Raw genomic sequence first — 23,801 nt, forward strand, 5'->3', positions numbered from 1 at the left:
GGGAGTTACAGTCTAGGATGGAAACTGGCAAGTTGTAATAGTCGCAAGACTCAGTAGCCATGAATGTCCTATGATTTCTGTGATATCAAATAGTAATGAACAATTTTTCCTGGTGTTTGATAGAAAGTTATTATTGGGTGTGTGTACATTTGTGTCCGCATGACTGGTCTCAGGTGATGTGAGAATGCGTGTGTCTGTGTGTGTGCGTGTGTGTGTGCATGTGCATGTGCGTATGCATGTGTGTGCATGTGTGTGTGTGTGTGTGTGTGTGTGTGTGTGTGTGTGTGTGTGTGTGTGTGTCTGAGTGTACTTCTGCCTGGGTGGTCACAGTAGGGGACAAGAAAGTTCAGAGGTACTTTAGCTAGTTAGAAGAAAGGTGTATGTGTATGGGTTAATGGATGAGTATTGTCCATAAGTGAGACTAGGTGAGGAGGTATGTGATAGATGTAGTGTGTGTGTGTGTGTGTGTGTGTGTGTGTGTGTGTGTGTGTGTGTGTGTGCGCGCGTGCGCAAGTATATGCACTGGTGTTAAGCCATTTGCCATACTGAGGTTTGGCATATCACACCAAATCTTTGGTGTAAACCTGGCTGTGGAAGAGCAGACCACTAAAATAAATTACTGTCTTAATCTGAAGCGATATGCCATATGTGAAGTTTCTGAGATGTTTAATTCCTACTCTTGCTCACTGAGAAATATTCTGTAATGGCGTGGGTCTGACAGCAGGCATTCCTTTGACACTGATGATGGAAGTTTGTAGACAGATAGGATGATATTTCTTCTTATGTTAACTATTGTACTGAAACACCTGTTTCTGTCCATCACAAGTACAAATGCAAATTTAAGAATAAGCCTCTGTAGTGGAATCTAGCAACAACAAACTCTGCAGTAAAAGAGAAAAGAACTCTTTGCATTAAGGAATAAATTCAAATCTCCCCATTGTAGTAATAATCTCAAAAGGGTCTGCACAGAACTCAGGTGTAAGATCAAAAGTTACAAATGCAAAAACAAGCTGAATATCGCCACCTTAATCACAATGCAATTCCGGAAGAAGTACCCATTATTGCACAGAACCAATCTCAAATATCAGAACTTACTCCAAAAAGGGGACGTAGTTAATAGACTAGCAGATAAATTCAGTTTCAGTTTCTCTCCACCTTCAAGTCCCTGCTCCCTCACCCCCAAACCCTTAGTCTTGGTCTCCCCCATTAATTATCACTGAATTGTCTTAAATGCTCTCTCAAAAAACAAAAACGCTAGCTTCATGGGTCCTGACACTATATCAGGCTGTTATTTAGTCAGCACCAAATGTAAGCCCACTGATTCCCTTGTATAACCATTCAGTCTCAGCTTCTTCTCTGGATACTTGCCTACAGCTTTGAAAATAACCATAATGATACCCCCACATAAGGAAGACACTACTACTGACCCTGGGAACCACAGAGCAATTAGTTTCACCGATATTATTTTTAAAGTCTCGGAGTGTATTAAACTGGATCTCATAAACAGCAATATTGTCACTCTACAATATCTTGACCCTGTTCGGGTTTGGTTTTGTGAAGATAAGTCTTTTCTCCCAAATCTGGTGCATTTGCAGAGATTGACCAAGGCAGTGAATAAAGCTAAATCAGTGTGCAGTGCCTACTCAGATCTAGTTATTGTCTTTGAAGTTATTCCACACTCTGGTATTATTGGAAAGCTCACACGCTTAACTATAAGTCCCTATGTAACCCACTGGATATGTAAGTAGCTCACATATGGAACAAACACAGTGATGGTTAGCAGCATACTTTCCTCTAAGAGACTTATCAGTGGTGTCCTACAGGGCTCCGTGTTGGCTATTCTCCTCTTCGGCGTGTACTTCTGTGACATCCACACTAACATCAAGGCTCTGCACCTGACAAAGTTTAATGGTGGCTGCAAACATTTCACAATCAATAACTCTCCTACTAATGTCTGCTTATATAACACATTAGAAACTAATATATCCTCTCCAGCAGAAATCAGACTTTTAACATATGTACTGAACAGGCAAGCGAATGTATGGTTTCCAATAATATAATCCCTGAAACCCTTAATGATGAACATACTGAGTGTGACAGAATGTGTCATATCCACAAAACATTAATACCATCTGTTATAGGTCAAGTTTAGCAGTCTGTATTGATGTAACGTGCTAATGTGCATCACATTGTGTTTCCACAGTAGGATACCTTCACATAGTCCAATACACTTTTCTTGACAAGGTGGGTTCCTGAGAAGTCCCCATGGCAAAGTTACCATAATCTAATGCTGCAACCTCTCTGTTGCTAATACATAAAGTACTGAGTAACAGGAATAATATGAATAAACCACTGTTGACAAAATAATGCAGGCTCACAATGAGACAGGTATTGATGAGAAGGCCTGTTCCAGAAACCAAAATGAATCTGTACAGTTTTCCAAAGAAGGATCAAGTCACAATAAACAACACATTCCTGAATTACCTGAAGCGTCAGTAATGAGGAAGAGTCAATAAATAAATTAAACAAGGTAAATTCTGGTGCTTAAGTTCTAACAGTTGTAAACAGGCCTAAATGCTACATAGGACCTCACGGGAATACAGGCACACTTTTATTCGTGCCTTCTCTCTATATTTTAGCTCTGTCAGCCAGAATGTTGCAAAAAAAGTGTATTAAAGCTTGTTGTGCTGTAAGAAATGCAATACAAACTTGTGTAATGATTTAAAAATAAACATAGATGCTGAAGATGAAAGTGTAGGTGGTATTTAAAAAAACAGCAACAAATGGCCATTGTAACCTCAGGAAATGATTGCTAATACTGTTAAAGGTTTAAGTTATTTGGATGATCCACTGCAGCCTAGGAATACAGGACATGGGGTACTTGTCAACATCGAATTCTGAGTTCATTTGTGTGACTTTGGCCAGAACACATCATCCGCATCCAAAAATGTCTGAAACGTCTTAGTTCCAAATAAACATTCATTCTCTGTTATCAAACAATCACTGGTTTATGTTCAATCAGTATGAACGGGAAAGAATAATTTGCGAAAGATCGTTACTATACTAAAAACATGAACCTAAGAACACAAAACTCAAGAGACTTAATTATCTAACTTGCCTTCAAATATTATTTTAATTATCTGTTGCAAGCGCCCTTAACACTCTGGAATCCTGAAGGTATATATAATAAAAACATACTTGATTTTGGTGTGTCTAGTGCTGTGTAAAACAATGTCAACATTTACAGACCAGATAAGGAAAATTAAAGCAAACATCAACTGTTGAGTGCTGAGTGGATAATCAGTTCAGGTTTAGCATACAATCTGTTTACATGACTAGACTCTAGGCAGTCAAATACAAACCTTTATTGCTTAATAACCTTTGTTACCTTTGCCTGTTTCGCTCTGATTGCAGGCCAGCAGTGTTTGCTGATCCATTATGAGATCAAACATGTACTCTGATCAGAAGCTTGTAAAAAATATCTGCACACCAACAGCAGAGTGAGTCATCCTGCAGTACTTCATTACTGAATACCCACAACAGACATCATGCACAACCTGTCTGGCTTGTGCATTTGATTTATCATTCTATTCAGTTAAAGCTCATTTGTAATTCATGCTTGTCTAAACAACAAATTCAGTACTGTGTTGCATCACAAAGAGATATTATTAATAAATGTTGCCAACGTGAAGTTGGCCTTGAAATGCCGGACTGGGAACCACAATTAGTTGTGCACTGTGCTGAAGCTCTATGCACTGCCAAGTGGTCGCCAGCAAGTTAACAAGCAATGTAAAAAAGGCTGCTGTGAGAAGGCATTGCCAAGCAGAGTGTTAAAAGAACCAAAGCCAACAGCTGGCACTTAAAGATACCTACAAACTTCTTAAAGGAGAGCGGTTTATGCAATGTATCTCAGAATCATGATGCATCAACATGATCCAACAGAAAACAGTAATACAAGTTCTCAGAAGTGTACAAATTATAGGCTCATAAGTGAATACAAGGCCAACTGCCCTAAGGGGCCATTTTAAGTCTAGCCAATATCTCAAGGTCAGAATCAAACCCTGCAGCTTTTGTCTATGAGAAGACCCTAACCGCTATATCAAACTCATTACATGCATTACTTAAGGGGCTGATGAGATGCTATAAAACTGTGCTCTACAAAGTCCCAGCAAAGACTTCAAAATTATCATTAAACATACAGACATGTACAGAAATTTTGTTTGAGCAACAGACTTTTTTCAAGTCATACTACATCAGGGGCATAATTTTAGAAATCTTCAAAGCAACTGTAAAAATGATGACATAACCAGCAGCTATCATGAGGTTTTATAAACGCATGAACTAAACAACACCACCACAGCTATAATATAAGAGAGAAACAAGCAGATCATACAGGATCTGCAGGTCTGCAGTTGTGAGAGTTTGTACAGAATTCCCATCATATCACAAAATTCACTAATTCTGATGAGATTTCAGACAAACATAGCTTTCTCATGGCTTTTTGTTAACTTATTCTCCTGTCTTTCCTCAACACCACCACCACCACCACCCCTCCCCCATGAATGTACAGTGATGGCATGCATTAAACTCTGACTCTGCAACACAAGCGAATAAGCAGTGCTACAAACAAGTGGAATTCTGGGGCAGCTGCTGCAGAGGTTGGAAATTCATATGACTATACAGTCATAGCAGTTCTTATATGTTGCCATACTCCATGATTCTCTGTTTCAAACTGACACAAATCAAGGCCAGTTTGGAAATATAACAAGACTGTAGTATTACAGAGAAGCTATTAGATGCCCCCCAAACAAATAAAATCAGTAAATGTTAAAACTGAGTTTATTAAGGCATACACAAGTGGAGTGTCATTGGGAAGCAAAGGCACACATACACGGGCCTGGAAGTGTGTAATTCATTTTTTGGCACAGGCTGGATATCGTCAATAATACTTAGGAAGGTCAACTTTTCATCTACCATAAAAGACTGCAGTGCTTAATGTTTCTTTTGTTCATGTCTACACTCATAGTCTTATGTGATAACTAAATTAAGCCCAGAGACAGCTGTGGTGGTTACTCCCTGCATCTCCACCACCAAAGTCAATAATAATGGAATGCTGATTGAATAGTTGGCAAGGCCCCCTCCTTCCACAATATGACCACCCTGGAAATGATGTGACTAAACTCTGTACACAGTTCTGTTGATACAGCATCAAAAACATGATAACTAAATGCCATTTGCTTACACAGCAGTCAGTTGAGCCATCGGTTAATACAAGGGTAAGATTCCAGTGGTTACCTACTGCTAATAAAAGCAAGCTAGCTGGCAAGGTTATTAGCTGTTGACAGTTGCAAAGCTTATCCTGAGAGAAGAGTACATGCTTACCCTCCTTAGGTTAGTACTTAAGGGCTTAAACGTCTAGACACAGTAGAGAAATGTTAATATGTGTACTGCTTGTAGGAGACACAGTAACACAGTTCTAGATGAACCCCTTCAAAATATAGGCTATGCCTCCCAAAAGTTAAACTTTCCAAATAAAGCATCTAATTTATATCAAGTGAGTTAATGCGGAAGGCTATGGGAGGAAAGTATTCAAGGTAAATATAACAAAACTTTTGTTGGCCCATACTTATTAGTACTTCCAAAGGTATAGGCAAGTATAGAGATTTTACAGAAAAGCTAAAAAAGGGCAAAGAACTGACATAGGCCACACCTACTATTAAAAATGGAAACTAATCCTACTCTCTCTGTCTCATTTGGTAGAAAGTAATGTGTTATAGTTTACTTGATGGAAACTATTCAGAATATGAGAAGCAGTGCACAGATTCTGGGCTCATGGCAAACTGCTGACACCATTTTTAACACACCTGGGTTTACACAGGTAACTTGCACCTGATTCAGGAGCTGCTTCACAAGTCTGGTGAGACAACAGCTAACTGACAGAAATGGCAAAGGTGCAGCTATTTCTGCCAGTGCATCCAACTATTAATACCGCCAATATTAAATACCTTAAAGAAACTTCAAGCCACGACTGCAAAGGCAGTCAAAATATATAACTTTCAAAGCACTTGCTCATTTGGGGGTAGGAAACAGAACCATTATTCACAGTCCATACTGGGTCAGATAAGTGCAATGTATATTTTGATTCTCAAGTTTAGTCCCATATCTTTCATCCTTCCAGAAATAATTATTTCTCGCTGAACAAGCATATAGAAACATATTAGGCTCTTAGAACTGTGCTAAGAGTTGGAAAAGTATTCCATAAATCCCCTCACGGATTATTTTTCCCCAATACTTAAAATGGCAGTTCACTACATATGGAATCCCAGAACAGCCCCAAACTCTTTAATTTCTCTTCCTCCCAAGTCTCACCCATTGTCATACTTGAAGCCAGTAAAAATATGCTGCCTGGGACGAAGAGAGTCAGCTTGCTTTGTCTGTGATATTAAGACTACAATTACCTTTTTCCGGAATGTAGATGCCAATACAGTTAGAATATATCACTGGCACCTGGAAAATGGAGTTGTACATACACTGGAATAAGGCAGCTAAGGCAAATTAAGTTTTTGCCTAGTCCTTAAAATCTAACTCAAATCACAACAGCAAATAGGATTACACTCAAGTTGTAAGGTGAATAACAATGATGAGGTCAATGTCAAGAAAATATCTTACAAAAGACATTGATAATGCAGACTAATATTTTTGTAATGCTTGTAAGGCAACAAAGCAAGTGTCAGAAGGCAGAAACCTGAAATGGGGAAAGTGGCTAATCAAGTATCTATGTTTAGTGTGTCAAACGTTTATTTTTAATTCTCCAATTAAGCATTATTACAAGTGCATAAACAACAGTAAAACTATGCTGAAATTAAATACCCCACTATTTATTATTATTGTTACAGTTATTCATTAACCTAGCATTTATTACTTAGCCAGAATGGTTTTAGGTTTTATTCAAGGCTGTTGAAGGAAGCTACAAACTGACTGCACAGCCGACTACAGGGGGTGAGTGGATGTTCTTTTCTGTATGAGCATAAGGAAGGTGGTTTGATTTAAATGGATTAGTGAAACTTGGAGTAAAGGCACACAGAACACAAAAAGCAGCAAACTTCTGTTCATTGCAGAGTAGACAAAGTGCACGTACAGAGGGATAGTAGCTACAGAAACAGAAGCTGCAGTTACAAGTCTGCTCTCTAGTGGTTATTATGAGGCAAAGTGTGATCTGATGCATTGGCAAAGGACAGATGCAGGCAATTCAAGGAGTTTGTAAACATTGCCAGCAGTTGGAATCTTGTGAAAGGTCAGGAAAAGCAAATTAATCCAGAATACAGAAATGTGGCTCCCAGTTCCAATATGCCCTGATTCCAATTCTTAGGTTAAATGAAAAATCTAGATTCTAGAATTAAAGAAGATGACAGAATGCCGTGTCATGAACAGAAAAATATGAAAACTAAGAAACAAAATGACCAGATTTTATGAATTATATGTTATGTGTGAAACAATTGCTTAGTTATGAGCTACATACTCATTCATGCCCAATTTTATTACGATAGCCAAGTCATGTGCTAAACAGTTATGAATGCACACTGCACAGAAAGCATCATTACTGATGACTTCTTGGCCACCAAATAAGACTCCCATTTTTTTGTTGAGGTTATTAAATGGGGCACACCTGATATCACTATAACAAAATTTCAGCTCACTCTAAGCAAGCTAGATTACTTTATAAATTAGTGTCCAGGTCTTCAGATGTGGATCTTGCAGGCAAGCTCCACCATCTGAATCACGGGAAATTTCTATCATCTTCTCTGTACTTTCAGAACAGAGTTTGGAAACCAGTAGAATAAGGTACCTTGTGGGTGGAGTGTTGACAGAGGGTCCAGGCTGTGAGAGACTACATGTGCCCCGTTGCTGTTTGCAATGAACAGGGGGTAAAGAAAGAGAATGTTCAGTCCAGGCAAATAAAGACAAGCTACAAATGAGAACAAAAAGAACAAAACAAAAGGTGCAGCAAGGGAAAAAAAATCAAATGAGGTGACAATTACCCATGATATACGGAAACTGGCTTTTCTTACCATTGCAGTTTAATTTTGCATTCTCACAATTACAAACAATAGTTTCCTGTTTAGCACAGTCAGAGGAGGGGTTTCTTACATGTGTACCCACTATACCATATAAAATGTTAACAACCACTACACAAATAACATTAGACAAGCAATTACAACTTTGTATGTATTTTAATGTCTACTACACCTCATAATCAGCTATTTTATAGCCATACTTTTGTGCAGGCTCACAGACATTCATAAAGCTTTAGAATTCCTGCAATTTTTCTGCACAGGTATGAAAAGGATGGCATAATCAATTCACAATAAAACATTTACCAGACCTCCTTAATGGCATAGTTTCTTCTCTGGAAGTAGTCTCTTTCTTGAATGTATCACTAGAATACTCCCCTCAACACTACCTGTTAATTCATTTGAGTTCTGCTGCATGTGCTAATTACATGTTTATGGCTTCTCTAGTTAGTTACCATTTGGAAGAAGTTACTCTTACCTTCTTTTATAGGCCGACAAGTACATTTCAGCCTAATATTTCTTCTGGAAATTGATTTCCTGCTGATCTTTAAGTGATACCAAATCATAACTAACCCTGTCTCCCTCACTTTTAACTTGTTACAGAGAGGAGCTCTCGCATGCTGTCTACTTGAAGTAACAGCAGAATACAATGGAAACAAGCTGTGCTGAAGTGAATTCTGTATGTCAGCAGCCTAAGCATGGCAATTAATTAAGGCTTTTTAGGAAATGCAATTATTGTCCAAAAATATGGAAACAAACTTCAGCAGGGCCCTTGACTCTGTGCCATATGCAAGAACGATAAGAAAACTGAAGGGATTGGGGGTTGGCTACTGTTCAGTGCATTTGTTTTACACACAGAGGGAAAAAAGAGCATGACAATCCTCTTCCCTGATGACAGAAAGATCAGTGCAGCAATGGAAAATGGTGGGAATGGCTTACTGAAGGATTTGGCAAGGCTGAACAAGTTAGCAGAAAGCTGAGGTCCAATGCAAACAAATGCAAAGTCTTGAAGTCAGGCCACAGTAACATTGGTGTGTGAGGTATCAGCAGACATGAGTGTAAGTAATTACAAGAGAGGAAGAAAAGGATCGGAAGCTGTTGATCATACCTGACCTGGATTACCAGGAGCAGAGTGAGTGTCAGCAGCAGGCAGAATGCTGAGGTATATCCTCATGAGGTTGGATTCCAGAAGCAAGGAAGTAATGTGTTCATTCCACAGGGGCTTGTCAGGCCACACCTTGGGGACTGGGAACAGTTCTGGAGCCCATATAATGAAAATGAACATCAAATATTGTCTGCAGTTCAGAGGAAAAAGCAAACAGAAAAATCCAGGGAATAGAGGGGAAAGAATATGACCAGAGGCTACAGGAGTAAGGGTTCTTCTCACCTGAGATGAAAAGAGTCAGTTAGACAAGATACTGGTGTAACCATGTTAGGGAGATATGAAGGGATCATTTTGAACAGGGAGTACAGACAGGAAGGACAGGGCTACAGGCTTCGGACTGTAGGGACTGATTACTCCCTGGATCTCAACACCTTCTTTTTCAGAGAGAAGGCTGTGAACCTATGACATGTTCTGCAGGAATGGAAAGGAAAAATTCATGGACGTTTTAAAGAGAGCATGGACAGGTGGACAAAGTATAGGTAAGGAGCAAAGGTAAAGTTTTAAGGCATTAAAAGACAAAAGAGACAGATTCACTGTTTCCTTGTGCCATCAAGAAACTGTAATGTAATCTAATGTAATTTGCACTTGCTCAGACTGTACATTCATTATAAAATGTCAGTGTGGTTGGGATTTGCCTTTGCTTTAAGAAGCTGCATTCCCAGGTTTGATTATATATTAATATTGGGAAAAAGGGTCTGAAACAACCTATATCCAGGGATAAAAAATGCTCATCAGAGAAAAAGGTGTAATTTCAAAATCATGTTGACCACTTAAGATGAACTTATTTTTTGAGGAAGTAATTTTGAATGGACTGCCATGAGACTACAAAATGAAAATTACACCATGGAAAGAATGGATTTGTGGCTGGAGAACTTACTCTTCATAGAAGGAGGTGCGTTTGTGGTCTTCTGCTGTTTGTTTTGCTGAGATTGTTAACTGCACCCACAGGCAGATGCTGTATCCTGTGAATTCTTTTATGGTTCATATTATCTCTCTTAACGTACATTAAAAAGATACAAAACAGCAGAATAGGAGCTGATGAATGATAATCAGCTATAGCACCTCATTACCACAGCAATCAGCTTTGCAAACTAGAAACAGTACCATGACATTTAATACTAACATCATTAATGATCTCTTTATGGGGAGAACTCAACATTTCTATTTTGTGTTTGTCCTCTTTCATCGTCATGTTATTCAGTGAATCTATCTTACTTGACCATGTGGATCATTATCAAAGTATTTCTGATGATTTTTTACATATTTCCTTGCTTCACTGTTTTATTTTACCTGTCTCAGTACTTGGGTCGTGGATTTTATTACTTTAATTCAACTATTTCTGATGATGCTCTGGAATGGTTTGTCACTAAAATGAAATGTTCTTCCCAGAAAGTTCATTCATTAATGAGAGTCAGTTGAAAAGGTCACTGCATCATTAAACGATCAACCCTGTCAAAAGTCATGTCAGTGACAGGGTGTTGTCAATGTAGGTGACACCCTAAGATGTTTCATTTTTCTGACCTCCTCTGGTGTTATGCTGATAGGAAAAGTACCAGCAACAGAAGTTTAAAGCTGCCAGTAAAATATCCAGAAGTAAACAGCAAGATGCGGTGAGCTAAGGTAATATCCTTCATGGTGCGCTGCCTTACTTGGATCCCCATTACCACCCAAAACTTACTGAGAATATATCTTCAACTTGGAGGCCACTCCAGTGGTGTAAAGGGTTACAGGTCTAACTATGGCCCAGTCACAGCTGGTTTGATTAGTGGCTCAGGCAGCTGACAGAATGGGGCATGGCTGTCTTATAGGAGGGTATTTGTTGATGATGCTCCCTTAAGGAAGGCATGGTCCAGTGAGAGGACTTGCCTTTGGATGAACGAAGTTGGAAGACCTGGTGTGGATATGGGTCACTGTGGAACAGGTAAAGAAATGATGATGTCCTAAAGGGGACCAAAACAAAACGTATTTTCAACTTGGATGCATGATCCATGGAATATGAAGTGGAATGATGAGTGCCCTAAAACATCACTTTATATTTTACCTTCCTGGGCTTCAGAAATGTGGTTCTAACAAGGAAATACACAATGAATGGCAGTAAACTACTTTTAAGTTACTGTAAAAGCTTCAGAAGATAGCCTTACAACAAACTATCACCTGGAGAGTTAGAAAGAAAATGATCTTGTTACCATGTAATATTAACTACCTTTAGTAGGTTTTATAAATAAAGAATGGAAGAGACAGACTGCTACAGCCACAGTGTCAAGGATCCTGAGAAAAATTAATTTACATATAAAATGAGCAAAATCGAGGAGAGAGTTTAACCAGTTCCATTGCAACCATTCAATGACATTGAAAAATGATAATCACTTCAAAGGGCCAAAGGAGGTTGGTATGCTGCCACTGAAATAATGTTAATTCCTAACTACATGCAGTAAGACTTCAACTTGATGAGGGATGGTCATCTAAAGCAGAGACTACTGCTACATTTTAGCTTGCTGATGTCTTAGGTGCTAATACAGAAACCTTAACAAGTTTGCCTTAATTCAATTTTTTTCAGTAAAAACTGGAATTTCAACTGTTCCCTGAAATTACAAGTGTACTTCACACACTTTAATGACAGTAGTTATCTAGTTATCTGCAAGATTACGCTTTGGAAAATTATGTTGTTTTTAATTTCAAATCAACTCATTATAGCAGATCCTCTCTTGTTTTTGATAAAATGTTTGCAATAAACATTTATATATTATGTATAAGAATTATGGTTTAACGCAGAAATAATTATATTAAATAATTACTTTCAGCTAATGAGGTGAACTGCTCTATTTGAGTTTCAGTGGATTAGCAGACTATCTGAAGCTAAAAGACTTTTCTAGAACTTGGCTTGTGAATGGTTATAAAAATGTCTTCCTACTGTATTATGTGAAAACAGTAGCTGAAATTGAATTACTGTAATGAAGTGGCTTACATTTGTATACCTTTGTGAAGAGCTAGCCATCCAGAAGTTAAACAAACTGTTTAGTGAAAATATTAGTTTAACAGCATGGTCAGGACACTTCAGGAGTAAGGTTACCTATGTCCATCTATTTACAATGGTCATTTTCCAGAGCTGTATCCTGATGCTTACCCCACAGTTAAGAGCAACACATTAATGCAATCCCTCCTTGTGCTTAACAGCAAACTATAACACCATAATTTGAAAATTTCAGACAATCTTGATGTCGACAGATAACATTTCCCTGTATCTGCACACTGTATATAAAACCAGTATTCTAGTTTTTCTGTTCAAACTTCTCCTCATAAATGTTCTTAGGATCTCAGTTTTATTGTGTTAGCTCAAATCCCATTGCCACTAACAGCTGCATTAGCATCTACGAGTATTATGGTCTCTTACTGTTTAAGTACAGCATCCACTTCCTTTAACACATTTGTTAATCTTATTTTACTAACAGAGTCAGCACAATATATGTGAATTCTTTCTTCAGCATTTCTTAAAGTGTCAAGTGAAACAGAAAGCATGAAATGTCAAGAATGTCAAAAGACAATACACATCTACGCATATATCTTAGATATACCTATACATATCTACTAAATATCTTTATGTCTATAGGGGAACACCATCTCATTTTGTCAGGATGCTTTCTGTTTTGAGTGAACTTGCTGAATGAAATGCAATTCAAAGAGAGTAAGTGGGAGAAATGTATTTTTACGAGATTGCCGAATATCAAAAATAGGAAAAGTTTCTCATTTCTCAGTAATTATGCGATCTCAGACTTGGTATGTTTAAGTTAGTGAGAACAAGGGGTGTAGGGCCCCACAAAAACATGTGTTTTATTATCTATCGAATTTTTGTTGAGTTTCTTTTTTGACGAAGTTGTGTTTGGCACTGTATCTTTCAGCAGTTTGTCATGTACCCTTTTCTATCTATCTATATCCCCATACTTACAGATATATGTATACACACACACACACACACACACACACACACACACACACACACACACACACACACACATATATATATATATATATATATACTTAAACACACACTCTTGTATGCCTGTATATACATACAGTCAAACACATTTCTGCATGCATGTATGCATTCGTGTATATATACATTACACTGATCATTGTTGACCCAACCTAACATACCATACCAGACTAACCAGATTTTCTTTGTTCTGTTTGTGTATTTCACCTTTTCACTCTTACCACAAATTCTTAATATATGCATCTACGTTGTTCTTTCACAATGGTGTGACTCTGAGTACACATATGTAAGGAAGTGTGGATGGGGTATGGGGGCTTGCCTCCTGCAAAAAAAAAAAACTCTGTTTATCTGTTGCATTTTATTTAGTTGTGTAGTTATGTTTCAATAATTTCAGATCAAGAATGTACTCTTTTGGGGGATGATGCTATCAGTAGTATATAAGAGGCAGAAAATATATCCCATTCTATGAAATGGAAACCAATGTGGTGCACTCACATTCAAGGTTTGCTGGGAATATAAACAAAGAAGTGTGTCTATTAACACATATTTCTTAAGATCATAACATTCCATATTTAGTTTTAAGTGAAAAGGGTGATATTTCTTTTAAGAAGTCAAAGATGACATGAGAATCTGATAGATATCAGAGCTCCATATTGAAATGTTGGCACTTGAAATGCAGAGTGTCAACATGCCGATAAAAAAAAAGAACAAAATCTCAGAGAAGCACGAATCTCAGAAATCGTTTTTCTTCTTTAAGCTTCCATTTTGCAAAGGGGTTTAAGCACCCTCTGCACCCCCTAGCTGGTGGGGTATATACCAACTCCAAGATTGCCATATCTCAGAAGAAAGGGAATATTCCAAGAAATTTTACTTCAGAATTAGTATATGCAAGTTCAATCTTTCGGCTATTCAGTCTCCACGTTTTGGGACCCACTCTAGTGGGTGCCAACATTTGAAATGGTTACCAGATATCGGACCTATAAGAAGGAGCAAATAGTAAATACCAGATATCGGACCTACAAGAAGGAGCAAATAGTAAATACCAGATATCGGACCTACAAGAAGGAGCAAATAGTAAATACCAGATATCGGACCTACAAGAAGGAGCAAATAGTAAATACCAGATATCGGACCTACAAGAAGGAGCAAATAGTAAATACCAGATATCGGACCTACAAGAAGGAGCAAATAGTAATTACCAGATATCGGACCTACAAGAAGGAGCAAATAGTAAATACCAGATATCGGACCTACAAGAAGGAGCAAATAGTAAATACCAGATATCGGACCTACAAGAAGGAGCAAATAGTAAATACCAGATATCGGACCTACAAGAAGGAGCAAATAGTAAATACCAGATATCGGACCTACAAGAAGGAGCAAATAGTAAATACCAGATATCGGACCTACAAGAAGGAGCAAATAGTAAATACCAGATATCGGACCTACAAGAAGGTTAGTCTGATGAAGCCTGTCGGCGAAAGCGCTTACTACGTTGTGTTTCAATAAAAGATTTTTACCGTGAAAACGTGTCGTTTGGATTTTGGACTATTACAGTGATCACATTTGGTCTAATAAGTTTTTCACCTTACGTTTCATTGCCAGCTGGACTACGTGCATGCTTTGGGAGACTGTGTTTCATTATTTTTTCGGCACGTTGTCCTTAACCTTTGTTTGTTTGCTGCTCATCTCTGGGATTGACACACTCTTGTATGCCTGTATATACATACAGTCAAACACATTTCTGCATGCATGTATGCATTCGTGTATATATACATTACACTGATCATTGTTGACCCAATCGAGTACTAACATACCATACCAGACTAACCAGATTTTCTTTGTTCTGTTTGTGTATTTCACCTTTTCACTCTTACCACAAATTCTTAATATATGCATCTACGTTGTTCTTTCACAATGGTGTGACTCTGAGTACACATATGTAAGGAAGTGTGGATGGGGTATGGGGGCTTGCCTCCTGCAAAAAAAAAAAAACTCTGTTTATCTGTTGCATTTTATTTAGTTGTGTAGTTATGTTTCAATAATTTCAGATCAAGAATGTACTCTTTTGGGGGATGATGCTATCAGTAGTATATAAGAGGCAGAAAATATATCCCATTCTATGAAATGGAAACCAATGTGGTGCACTCACATTCAAGGTTTGCTGGGAATATAAACAAAGAAGTGTGTCTATTAACACATATTTCTTAAGATCATAACATTCCATATTTAGTTTTAAGTGAAAAGGGTGATATTTCTTTTAAGAAGTCAAAGATGACATGAGAATCTGATAGATATCAGAGCTCCATATTGAAATGTTGGCACTTGAAATGCAGAGTGTCAACATGCCGATAAAAAAAAAGAACAAAATCTCAGAGAAGCATGAATCTCAGAAATCGTTTTTCTTTAAGCTTCCATTTTGCAAAGGGGTTTAAGCACCCTCTGCACCCCCTAGCTGGTGGGGTATATACCAACTCCAAGATTGCCATATCTCAGAAGAAAGGGAATATTCCAAGAAATTTTACTTCAGAATTAGTATATGCAAGTTCAATCATTCGGCTATTCAGTCTCCACGTTTTGGGACCCACTCTAGTGGGTGCCAACATTTGAAATGGTTACCAGATATCGGACCTGTAAGAAGGAGCAAATAGTAAATACCAGATATCGGACCTACAAGAAGGAGCAAATAGTAAATACCAGATATCGGACCTACAAGAAGGAGCAAATAGTAAATACCAGATATCGGACCTACAAGAAGGAGCAAATAGTAAATACCAGATATCGGACCTACAAGAAGGAGCAAATAGTAAATACCAGATATCGGACCTACAAGAAGGAGCAAATAGTAATTACCAGATATCGGACCTACAAGAAGGAGCAAATAGTAAATACCAGATATCGGACCTACAAGAAGGAGCAAATAGTAAATACCAGATATCGGACCTACAAGAAGGAGCAAATAGTAAATACCAGATATCGGACCTACAAGAAGGAGCAAATAGTAAATACCAGATATCGGACCTACAAGAAGGAGCAAATAGTAAATACCAGATATCGGACCTACAAGAAGGAGCAAATAGTAAATACCAGATATCGGACCTACAAGAAGGAGCAAATAGTAAATACCAGATATCGGACCTACAAGAAGGAGCAAATAGTAAATACCAGATATCGGACCTACAAGAAGGAGCAAATAGTAAATACCAGATATCGGACCTACAAGAAGGAGCAAATAGTAAATACCAGATATCGGACCTACAAGAAGGAGCAAATAGTAAATACCAGATATCGGACCTACAAGAAGGAGCAAATAGTAAATACCAGATATCGGACCTACAAGAAGGAGCAAATAGTAAATACCAGATATCGGACCTACAAGAAGGAGCAAATAGTAAATACCAGATATCGGACCTACAAGAAGGAGCAAATAGTAAATACCAGATATCGGACCTACAAGAAGGAGCAAATAGTAAATACCAGATATCGGACCTACAAGAAGGAGCAAATAGTAAATACCAGATATCGGACCTACAAGAAGGAGCAAATAGTAAATACCAGATATCGGGCCTACAAGAAGGAGCAAATAGTAAATACCAGATATCGGGCCTACAAGAAGGAGCAAATAGTAAATACCAGATATCGGACCTACAAGAAGGAGCAAATAGTAAATACCAGATATCGGACCTACAAGAAGGAGCAAATAGTAAATACCAGATATCGGACCTACAAGAAGGAGCAAATAGTAAATACCAGATATCGGACCTACAAGAAGGAGCAAATAGTAAATACCAGATATCGGACCTACAACAAGGAGCAAATAGTAAATACCAGATATCGGACCTACAAGAAGGAGCAAATAGTAAATACCAGATATCGGACCTACAAGAAGGAGCAAATAGTAAATACCAGATATCGGACCTACAAGAAGGAGCAAATAGTAAATACCAGATATCGGACCTACAAGAAGGAGCAAATAGTAAATACCAGATATCGGACCTACAAGAAGGAGCAAATAGTAAATACCAGATATCGGACCTACAAGAAGGAGCAAATAGTAAATACCAGATATCGGACCTACAAGAAGGAGCAAATAGTAAATACCAGATATCGGACCTACAAGAAGGAGCAAATAGTAAATACCAGATATCGGACCTACAAGAAGGAGCAAATAGTAAATACCAGATATCGGACCTACAAGAAGGAGCAAATAGTAAATACCAGATATCGGACCTACAAGAAGAAGCAAATAGTAAATACCAGATATCGGACCTACAAGAAGGAGCAAATAGTAAATACCAGATATCGGACCTACAAGAAGGAGCAAATAGTAAATACCAGATATCGGACCTACAAGAAGGAGCAAATAGTAAATAACAGATATTGGACCTACAAGAAGGAGCAAATAGTAAATACCAGATATCGAACCTACAAGAAGGAGCAAATAGTAAATACCAGATATCGGACCTACAAGAAGGAGCAAATAGTAAATACCAGATATCGGACCTACAAGAAGGAGCAAATAGTAAATACCAGATATCGGACCTACAAGAAGGAGCAAATACTAAATACCAGATATTGGACCTACAAGAAGGAGCAAATAGTAAATACCAGATATCGGACCTATAAGAAGGAGCAAATAGTAAATACCAGATATTGGACCTATAAGAAGGAGCAAATAGTAAATACCAGATATCGGACCTACAAGAAGGAGCAAATAGTAAATACCAGATATTGGACCTACAAGAAGGAGCAAATAGTAAATACCAGATATCGGACCTACAAGAAGGAGCAAATAGTAAATACCAGATATCGGACCTACAAGAAGGAGCAAATAGTAAATACCAGATATCGGACCTACAAGAAGGAGCAAATAGTAAATACCAGATATCGGACCTACAAGAAGGAGCAAATAGTAAATACCAGATATCAGACCTACAAGAAGGAGCAAATAGTAAATACCAGATATCGGACCTACAAGAAGGAGCAAATAGTAAATACCAGATATTGGACCTACAAGAAGGAGCAAATAGTAAATACCAGATATCGGACCTACAAGGAGGAGCAAATAGTAAATACCATTTATTGGACCTACAAGAAGGAGCAAATAGTAAATACCAGATATCGGACCTACAAGAAGGAGCAAATAGTAAATACCAGATATCGGACCTACAAGAAGGAGCAAATAGTAAATACCAGATATCGGACCTACAAGAAGGAGCAAATATTAAATACCAGATATCGGACCTACAAGAAGGAGCAAATAGTAAATACCAGATATCGGACCTATAAGAAGGAGCAAATAGTAAATACCAGATATTGGACCTACAAGAAGGAGCAAATAGTAAATACCAGATATTGGACCTACAAGAAGGAGCAAATAGTAAATACCAGATATTGGACCTACAAGAAGGAGCAAATAGTAAAATGCATATATTATCTTTAAATGTGAGCTTCTTGTTGTCATTTAGGAAAATTAATCTGCACTGCAGGAACAGGTTCAGGTTTTTCCAACAGTGTCATAATTATGACTAAGTATTAACTAATAACAAGACAGGCTAACAAACATTGCAAAAGAGTCTACTAGATGGCTAACAAAGGTAGTAAACACATGGTATGTTTAAGTATTTCTTTTAGTCAGGCTCATGTCTTTGTGAGGATGCCAAATAATGAAACTGTTTATTTAGGCATTTCCTAACTACAGCTAATATGAGTTAGGTTTTTAGGGGATGCATTTGGATACAGTAAAATCTTTCTACATGAGCATAAAAGATATCTGATCAGTCAAAGAGCTAAAGGACTGATTGGAGCTTAACCATGATAAGAAGTTATAGTCGATGGCAATATGGGGTGCCCTTTGAAAACACTAATTAATAAATGCTTTAAACATAACAGACTAAGGTGGCCTGATAAGTCTGGAAGTATAACTATTACATTCCCCATCCCAGACTGTGAAAGACCACTGCACACCAATCCTTTAATGTTTGTGGCAAGTGTGATGACAGCACAGCTTGTCTCTAATCTCCGCAGGCACTCAATGGGAAAACAAGGATGAGCGCAGGTAAAGTCTCATACACATGGCTCTCCAGCCACTTTCATTTTATACAATGGGTAGTTTAAATACCAAAAGCAGGCTTCTGCCTATCACAGACTCCAGCCATCCTTGAGATGGACAATGTGTAGGATGAGTCATATATTGGGCAGTTAAACCACATGACTGACAACACATTTCAAAATGTATTGCTGAGCTAGGACATCATGACCTCTAAGAGAAAAATTAATTTCCATGAGACCAGTGAAATATATGACCAGAGAGAATGTTTCCAGTAATCTGTACTCTGCTTTGGTAGTGCCAATGCATCCTGAAATACAGTTATAAAAGTCTTAATGCATAGGTATGTGGATGGAGGGAGACCTCTTGCATTTGGTTTTGCACTGCTGATATTCATCATGCTGGGTTTGTAACTCTGCTCTGTTTGCTATTTAACATAACAAGTGCTAAGCTTTTCAGTCCTAAACTGTGATCCAGGATTTCACTACCAGTCTGACAATAATCATATCACCTATAAGCAGGAGCATTCCACTGAACTCAAGTACTGACAATTAATCAAATACGAAAAAGAACACATACAGGGACAAGGACACAGGCACAGTCAGTGGTACACGCTATGCTAGAAGATGGTCCTGTTTTAAAAATCAGTGGTCCATGCTTAAGGTTATCATATAACTTCTGAAATCCATCAACTTCTCATGACCAATTTACCTATCAGCTAACAAAACTAAGAAAAGTACAGAAGTGCACAATTACCTCAGAAAGTATTGAAAATGCATGGGCTCTAGGGCAAACACTTTTGCCAGAAATAAAGCATTTTCAATTTGCATTTTTCTAAACAATGTTTTACAGCTGCTTGAGTTTTCATCCTGGACATACATGACAAAGTGGATGATGAACCAGTTCAGAATAACTTACTAATGCAGTTCTCAGTGGCAATGAAATCACCTGCAATGGTCAGAGCACACACACACACACACGCACACACACACACACACACACACACACACACACACACACACACACACACACACACACACACACACCTGGAACATTATAAGAGAGCAGTGTAACAGAGAAAATTAACTTAAAAGAAAATAGCACTGACAGTTACAGGGAAACAGTTAACTGTTAACGTTGAAGTTCGGATTACAAAACACGAGTGCTTTTTTCTTTTCTCAGGCTTCGCAGGTGAGGCTTAGTGCCTGTTTTTCCTTCTACTGAAAAGCCAGTATCCCTCAATAATCTGCCACTAGGATCTTAGGGAAACTAGTGAATGCAATAAAATCAACTTGAAAGACAAAAGTTCATTAGGACAGAAATTACAGATGCTTTTAAACTAGTAAAAATAAACTCAGTATTTCAAAGAACCAAGAAAATGTTGAACTGAAAAAAGCAAACAAAACTTAAACCAAAGGTAAAATTACAACTGTATCATTTAAGTTTGATTTCATGCAGGAAGGGAGATGTCAGGAAAGAAGGCAGGAGGCAAATTGTGGTGTGTGGTACAGGTTCACTTTCTAAGTGACCATTTTGTTTCCTGATAAAAGTGACATGGGGACCTTCAAATCTGCAACATTTTAATGTCTGATATTCCCTCCCTCTCACTGACATTTGGAAAAAGAGGTGAACAAGTTACCGGTTTCTGACGACTTGGTGTACTTCTCCCTGAAACAGGACTTGGGGAGCCAGATGTATCCAGATCATCAGCTGAAGACCAGGATGATAGCTCCTGAGTAAAAGAAAAAGACATGGATTTATTTACATAGCTATAACAAGTAATAAGGTAATGTTTTCATAACAAACAAAAAGTGCACTGACAAAAGTTTAAAAATGTGGCAAAAGTACACCTTATCTGTGACATATGTGATGATATGCTAGCAAGTGCACTTAATGATATGGACATAAAAAATTATTTAAAATGCCATGCTAGAAATATCTGAACATAAGAGTTAATGTGACATCTAATCTTGGAGGAGTACATTTTAATACACAGCACATATGATTTTTAGACTAACATTAGCTGTTTAAGATTACTTCCCACCACTGATGAAGGGTGCAATTTACTCTGAAAACTCAAGTGCAGTGCAAAACCTGTATGGCTAAATGAAAGATACCACTTCACTTCTGTGTTATACTGTTAAGGCTGTGCAGAATTATTTCATTTCTGCATCAGCCACAACATGTAGCTGATGATTTCTTCCATGAGTCAGTTTTGTACATTTTTTTTATTTTTATTTAAACAGGAATATAAAGGCCCTCTGTTAGCCTCAAATGAATGATAATAACAAAATACAGCAAACAAATATACAAGTTACACAAAAAAGCATAGAGTTTGAAAGCACAAAAAAGAAAATAAAACAATACATATTTATACTCACCATCATGAAGCTCTTGATAAGAGGCAATGAACCACAAGCAAAATAAAACGTAGGTTACTGAGCTTGTAAAACATCTTGATTAGAGAAGGATGAAGCTTTAGTGATGATAGGATTGCATGTACTTTTTTCTATGTTCTTTTTGTCCCCATGCCTGCCAACCATCAACTGCTCAAACTGGACTCCAGACCATTTTTTCTTCTGTGGTGGGACACCACAGAACAATGAAGGCTATAGTCAACCAGAGGGTCTTTATTTAACCTGCCATGGGTATTCCTTGTACCCTAGTGCTGGTTATAAGGACATTTTGAATGACATAACTCCACTTTCAATGCAGAAGATAAAGCTATCTGAATCACCATGGGGACCCACACCTCCCTCCCTTGCAAGTGCATGCTACCATGTCCCAATAATGAGGGCTACCACAGGACAGAGGCATGGTGGGCCAATTGTCTACTCCAGAATGTAAAAACATCTCCTCTCTGAGAGACTGTGAAAACATACAGCATGCTCACTGCACCTACCAGCCAAGATCATCTTCCCCTCTCAGCTCTTTCATCTAGATCACAGACAGGGCTTTTGACTTACACAACACCACAGCTAGCTGGCTGCACACATATTTGGCATCACAGAACAGAAAGGATTTAAGGTGTGAGTTAAATTTACCAGTGGTTGATAAGCCTCTAATGAAGTATAGAAGTAAACTCCACATCCTGGGGTTATCATGAAAAAAGCAATAGAGTTGCATATCAATGAGAATGTAGAAACTCACAATGCTGAGAGTGAAAATGATGGTATTTTTAAATGCAGCTGTATGCATATCTTAAATTATACATTATTTCCTTATTTATGTATCAAATATCAAACAAGATGGTAAAGAATGCCATTTGTTGTAGACTCATGGTATGTGATTTTCCAGCTGGAACCTGGGATGTGTAAAGTCACAGAAGTGTAAATGATGCAACAGGGAGCACATTCATGTTTGATGCACAGAAGGCTGTGGGTTCTATTCCCACACCACGTAGATCAAATTGCTAACACTGCAGTGCACCATAAGGAGGGTGCTGCACTTGTGTGTGCCGTTCTTTGGATGATATGTTAAATTGAGATCTCATCTGCTTGGGATGGTGGTAGCTCAGGTGGATCTAAAAGATCCCAGGGCACCTATCAAAAAGAGTAGGGGTCCTTTAATTAACAAAACATTACTTATATATTTACAAAATATACATATTTGCAAGTACATATGTATACATCCCTATATAACATCATTATTATTATAACTGACCCTTACTCCTTCTTCCACAACCATAATTTAATTTTTCATAATACATCAAATAAAACACACTTCTTTCATTTCAGATAAGAATCTACTCTTCTCACATATTCTTTCTTCTTGTTCTTATAATATCCATACATAATCAAATTCATTCTATATTATTTACATCATTAATATTCTCCAAAAAAATTGCTTCACATAACTTCTTCCAGAGTTTTTCCATTCTTTGACATTTCAAGGCACCATGATCTGTTGTCTCTTCCTCCCCACAAAATAAATGCAATCTTTCAACTTTCTTTTCATAAGGCATGCTTCCTTTTACTAGAAACTTATTTATTACCACTTTCCATAGAAATTCCTGATACTCTCCAGTCTTAATATACCACTTTTTCCTTATTTTAATGGCTTTTACCACTTCTTCTGGTAAATTTTCCCATCGATTTACTTCATAACAATGTTTCATCACATTATTTATACCACATCTTTCTATCTTTCACTATGCCATCATTTTTTTTTATTTTAATGGCCTTTATCACTTCTTCTGTTAACTTTTCCCATGGATTTACATAATGTTTCATTATATTATTATACCGCATCCTTATATTTTTCACAATACCATTTTTTATTTACATGTTAATATTTTATCTGATAATTTTTATTTTTTTATTTTACATATTCTTTTTCTCATTTTCTTATTTTCATAATTTCACAGATTTTTTGTACTCGGTACAGATTTAAAGAAGCATAAAAAGCAACTGAATTTAATAGCCCCAGCCCCCCTTCATCTTAACTCATCATAACACACCTATTTTCACTTGGTTTAATCTTGAACCCCATATGAAAGAAAACACTAATTACACAATTTCTTTC

At 37.6% G+C, this 23,801-nt stretch overlaps 1 protein-coding gene across 3 annotated transcripts in view; it reads right to left on the reverse strand.

The window, feature by feature from the left end:
* SYNE1 (spectrin repeat containing nuclear envelope protein 1) overlaps positions 1–23,801 on the reverse strand; it is a 2,173,401-nt gene that overhangs the window by 241,780 nt on the left and 1,907,820 nt on the right. For all 3 annotated transcript variants that reach the window (XM_044089035.1, XM_044089189.1, XM_044089105.1), the window contains 2 exons: positions 20,917–21,009; positions 7,847–7,905 (listed from right to left, as the gene is read on the reverse strand). In XM_044089035.1, the coding sequence (XP_043944970.1) occupies positions 7,847–7,905; positions 20,917–21,009 (152 nt within the window). The remainder of the gene's footprint in view (positions 1–7,846; positions 7,906–20,916; positions 21,010–23,801) is intronic.

The sequence above is a fragment of the Protopterus annectens genome, chromosome 1.part0 (genome assembly GCF_019279795.1).
Source record: "Protopterus annectens isolate FY-2018-M chromosome 1.part0, PAN1.0, whole genome shotgun sequence".
In the NCBI taxonomy this organism is placed as follows: domain Eukaryota; kingdom Metazoa; phylum Chordata; order Ceratodontiformes; family Protopteridae; genus Protopterus; species Protopterus annectens.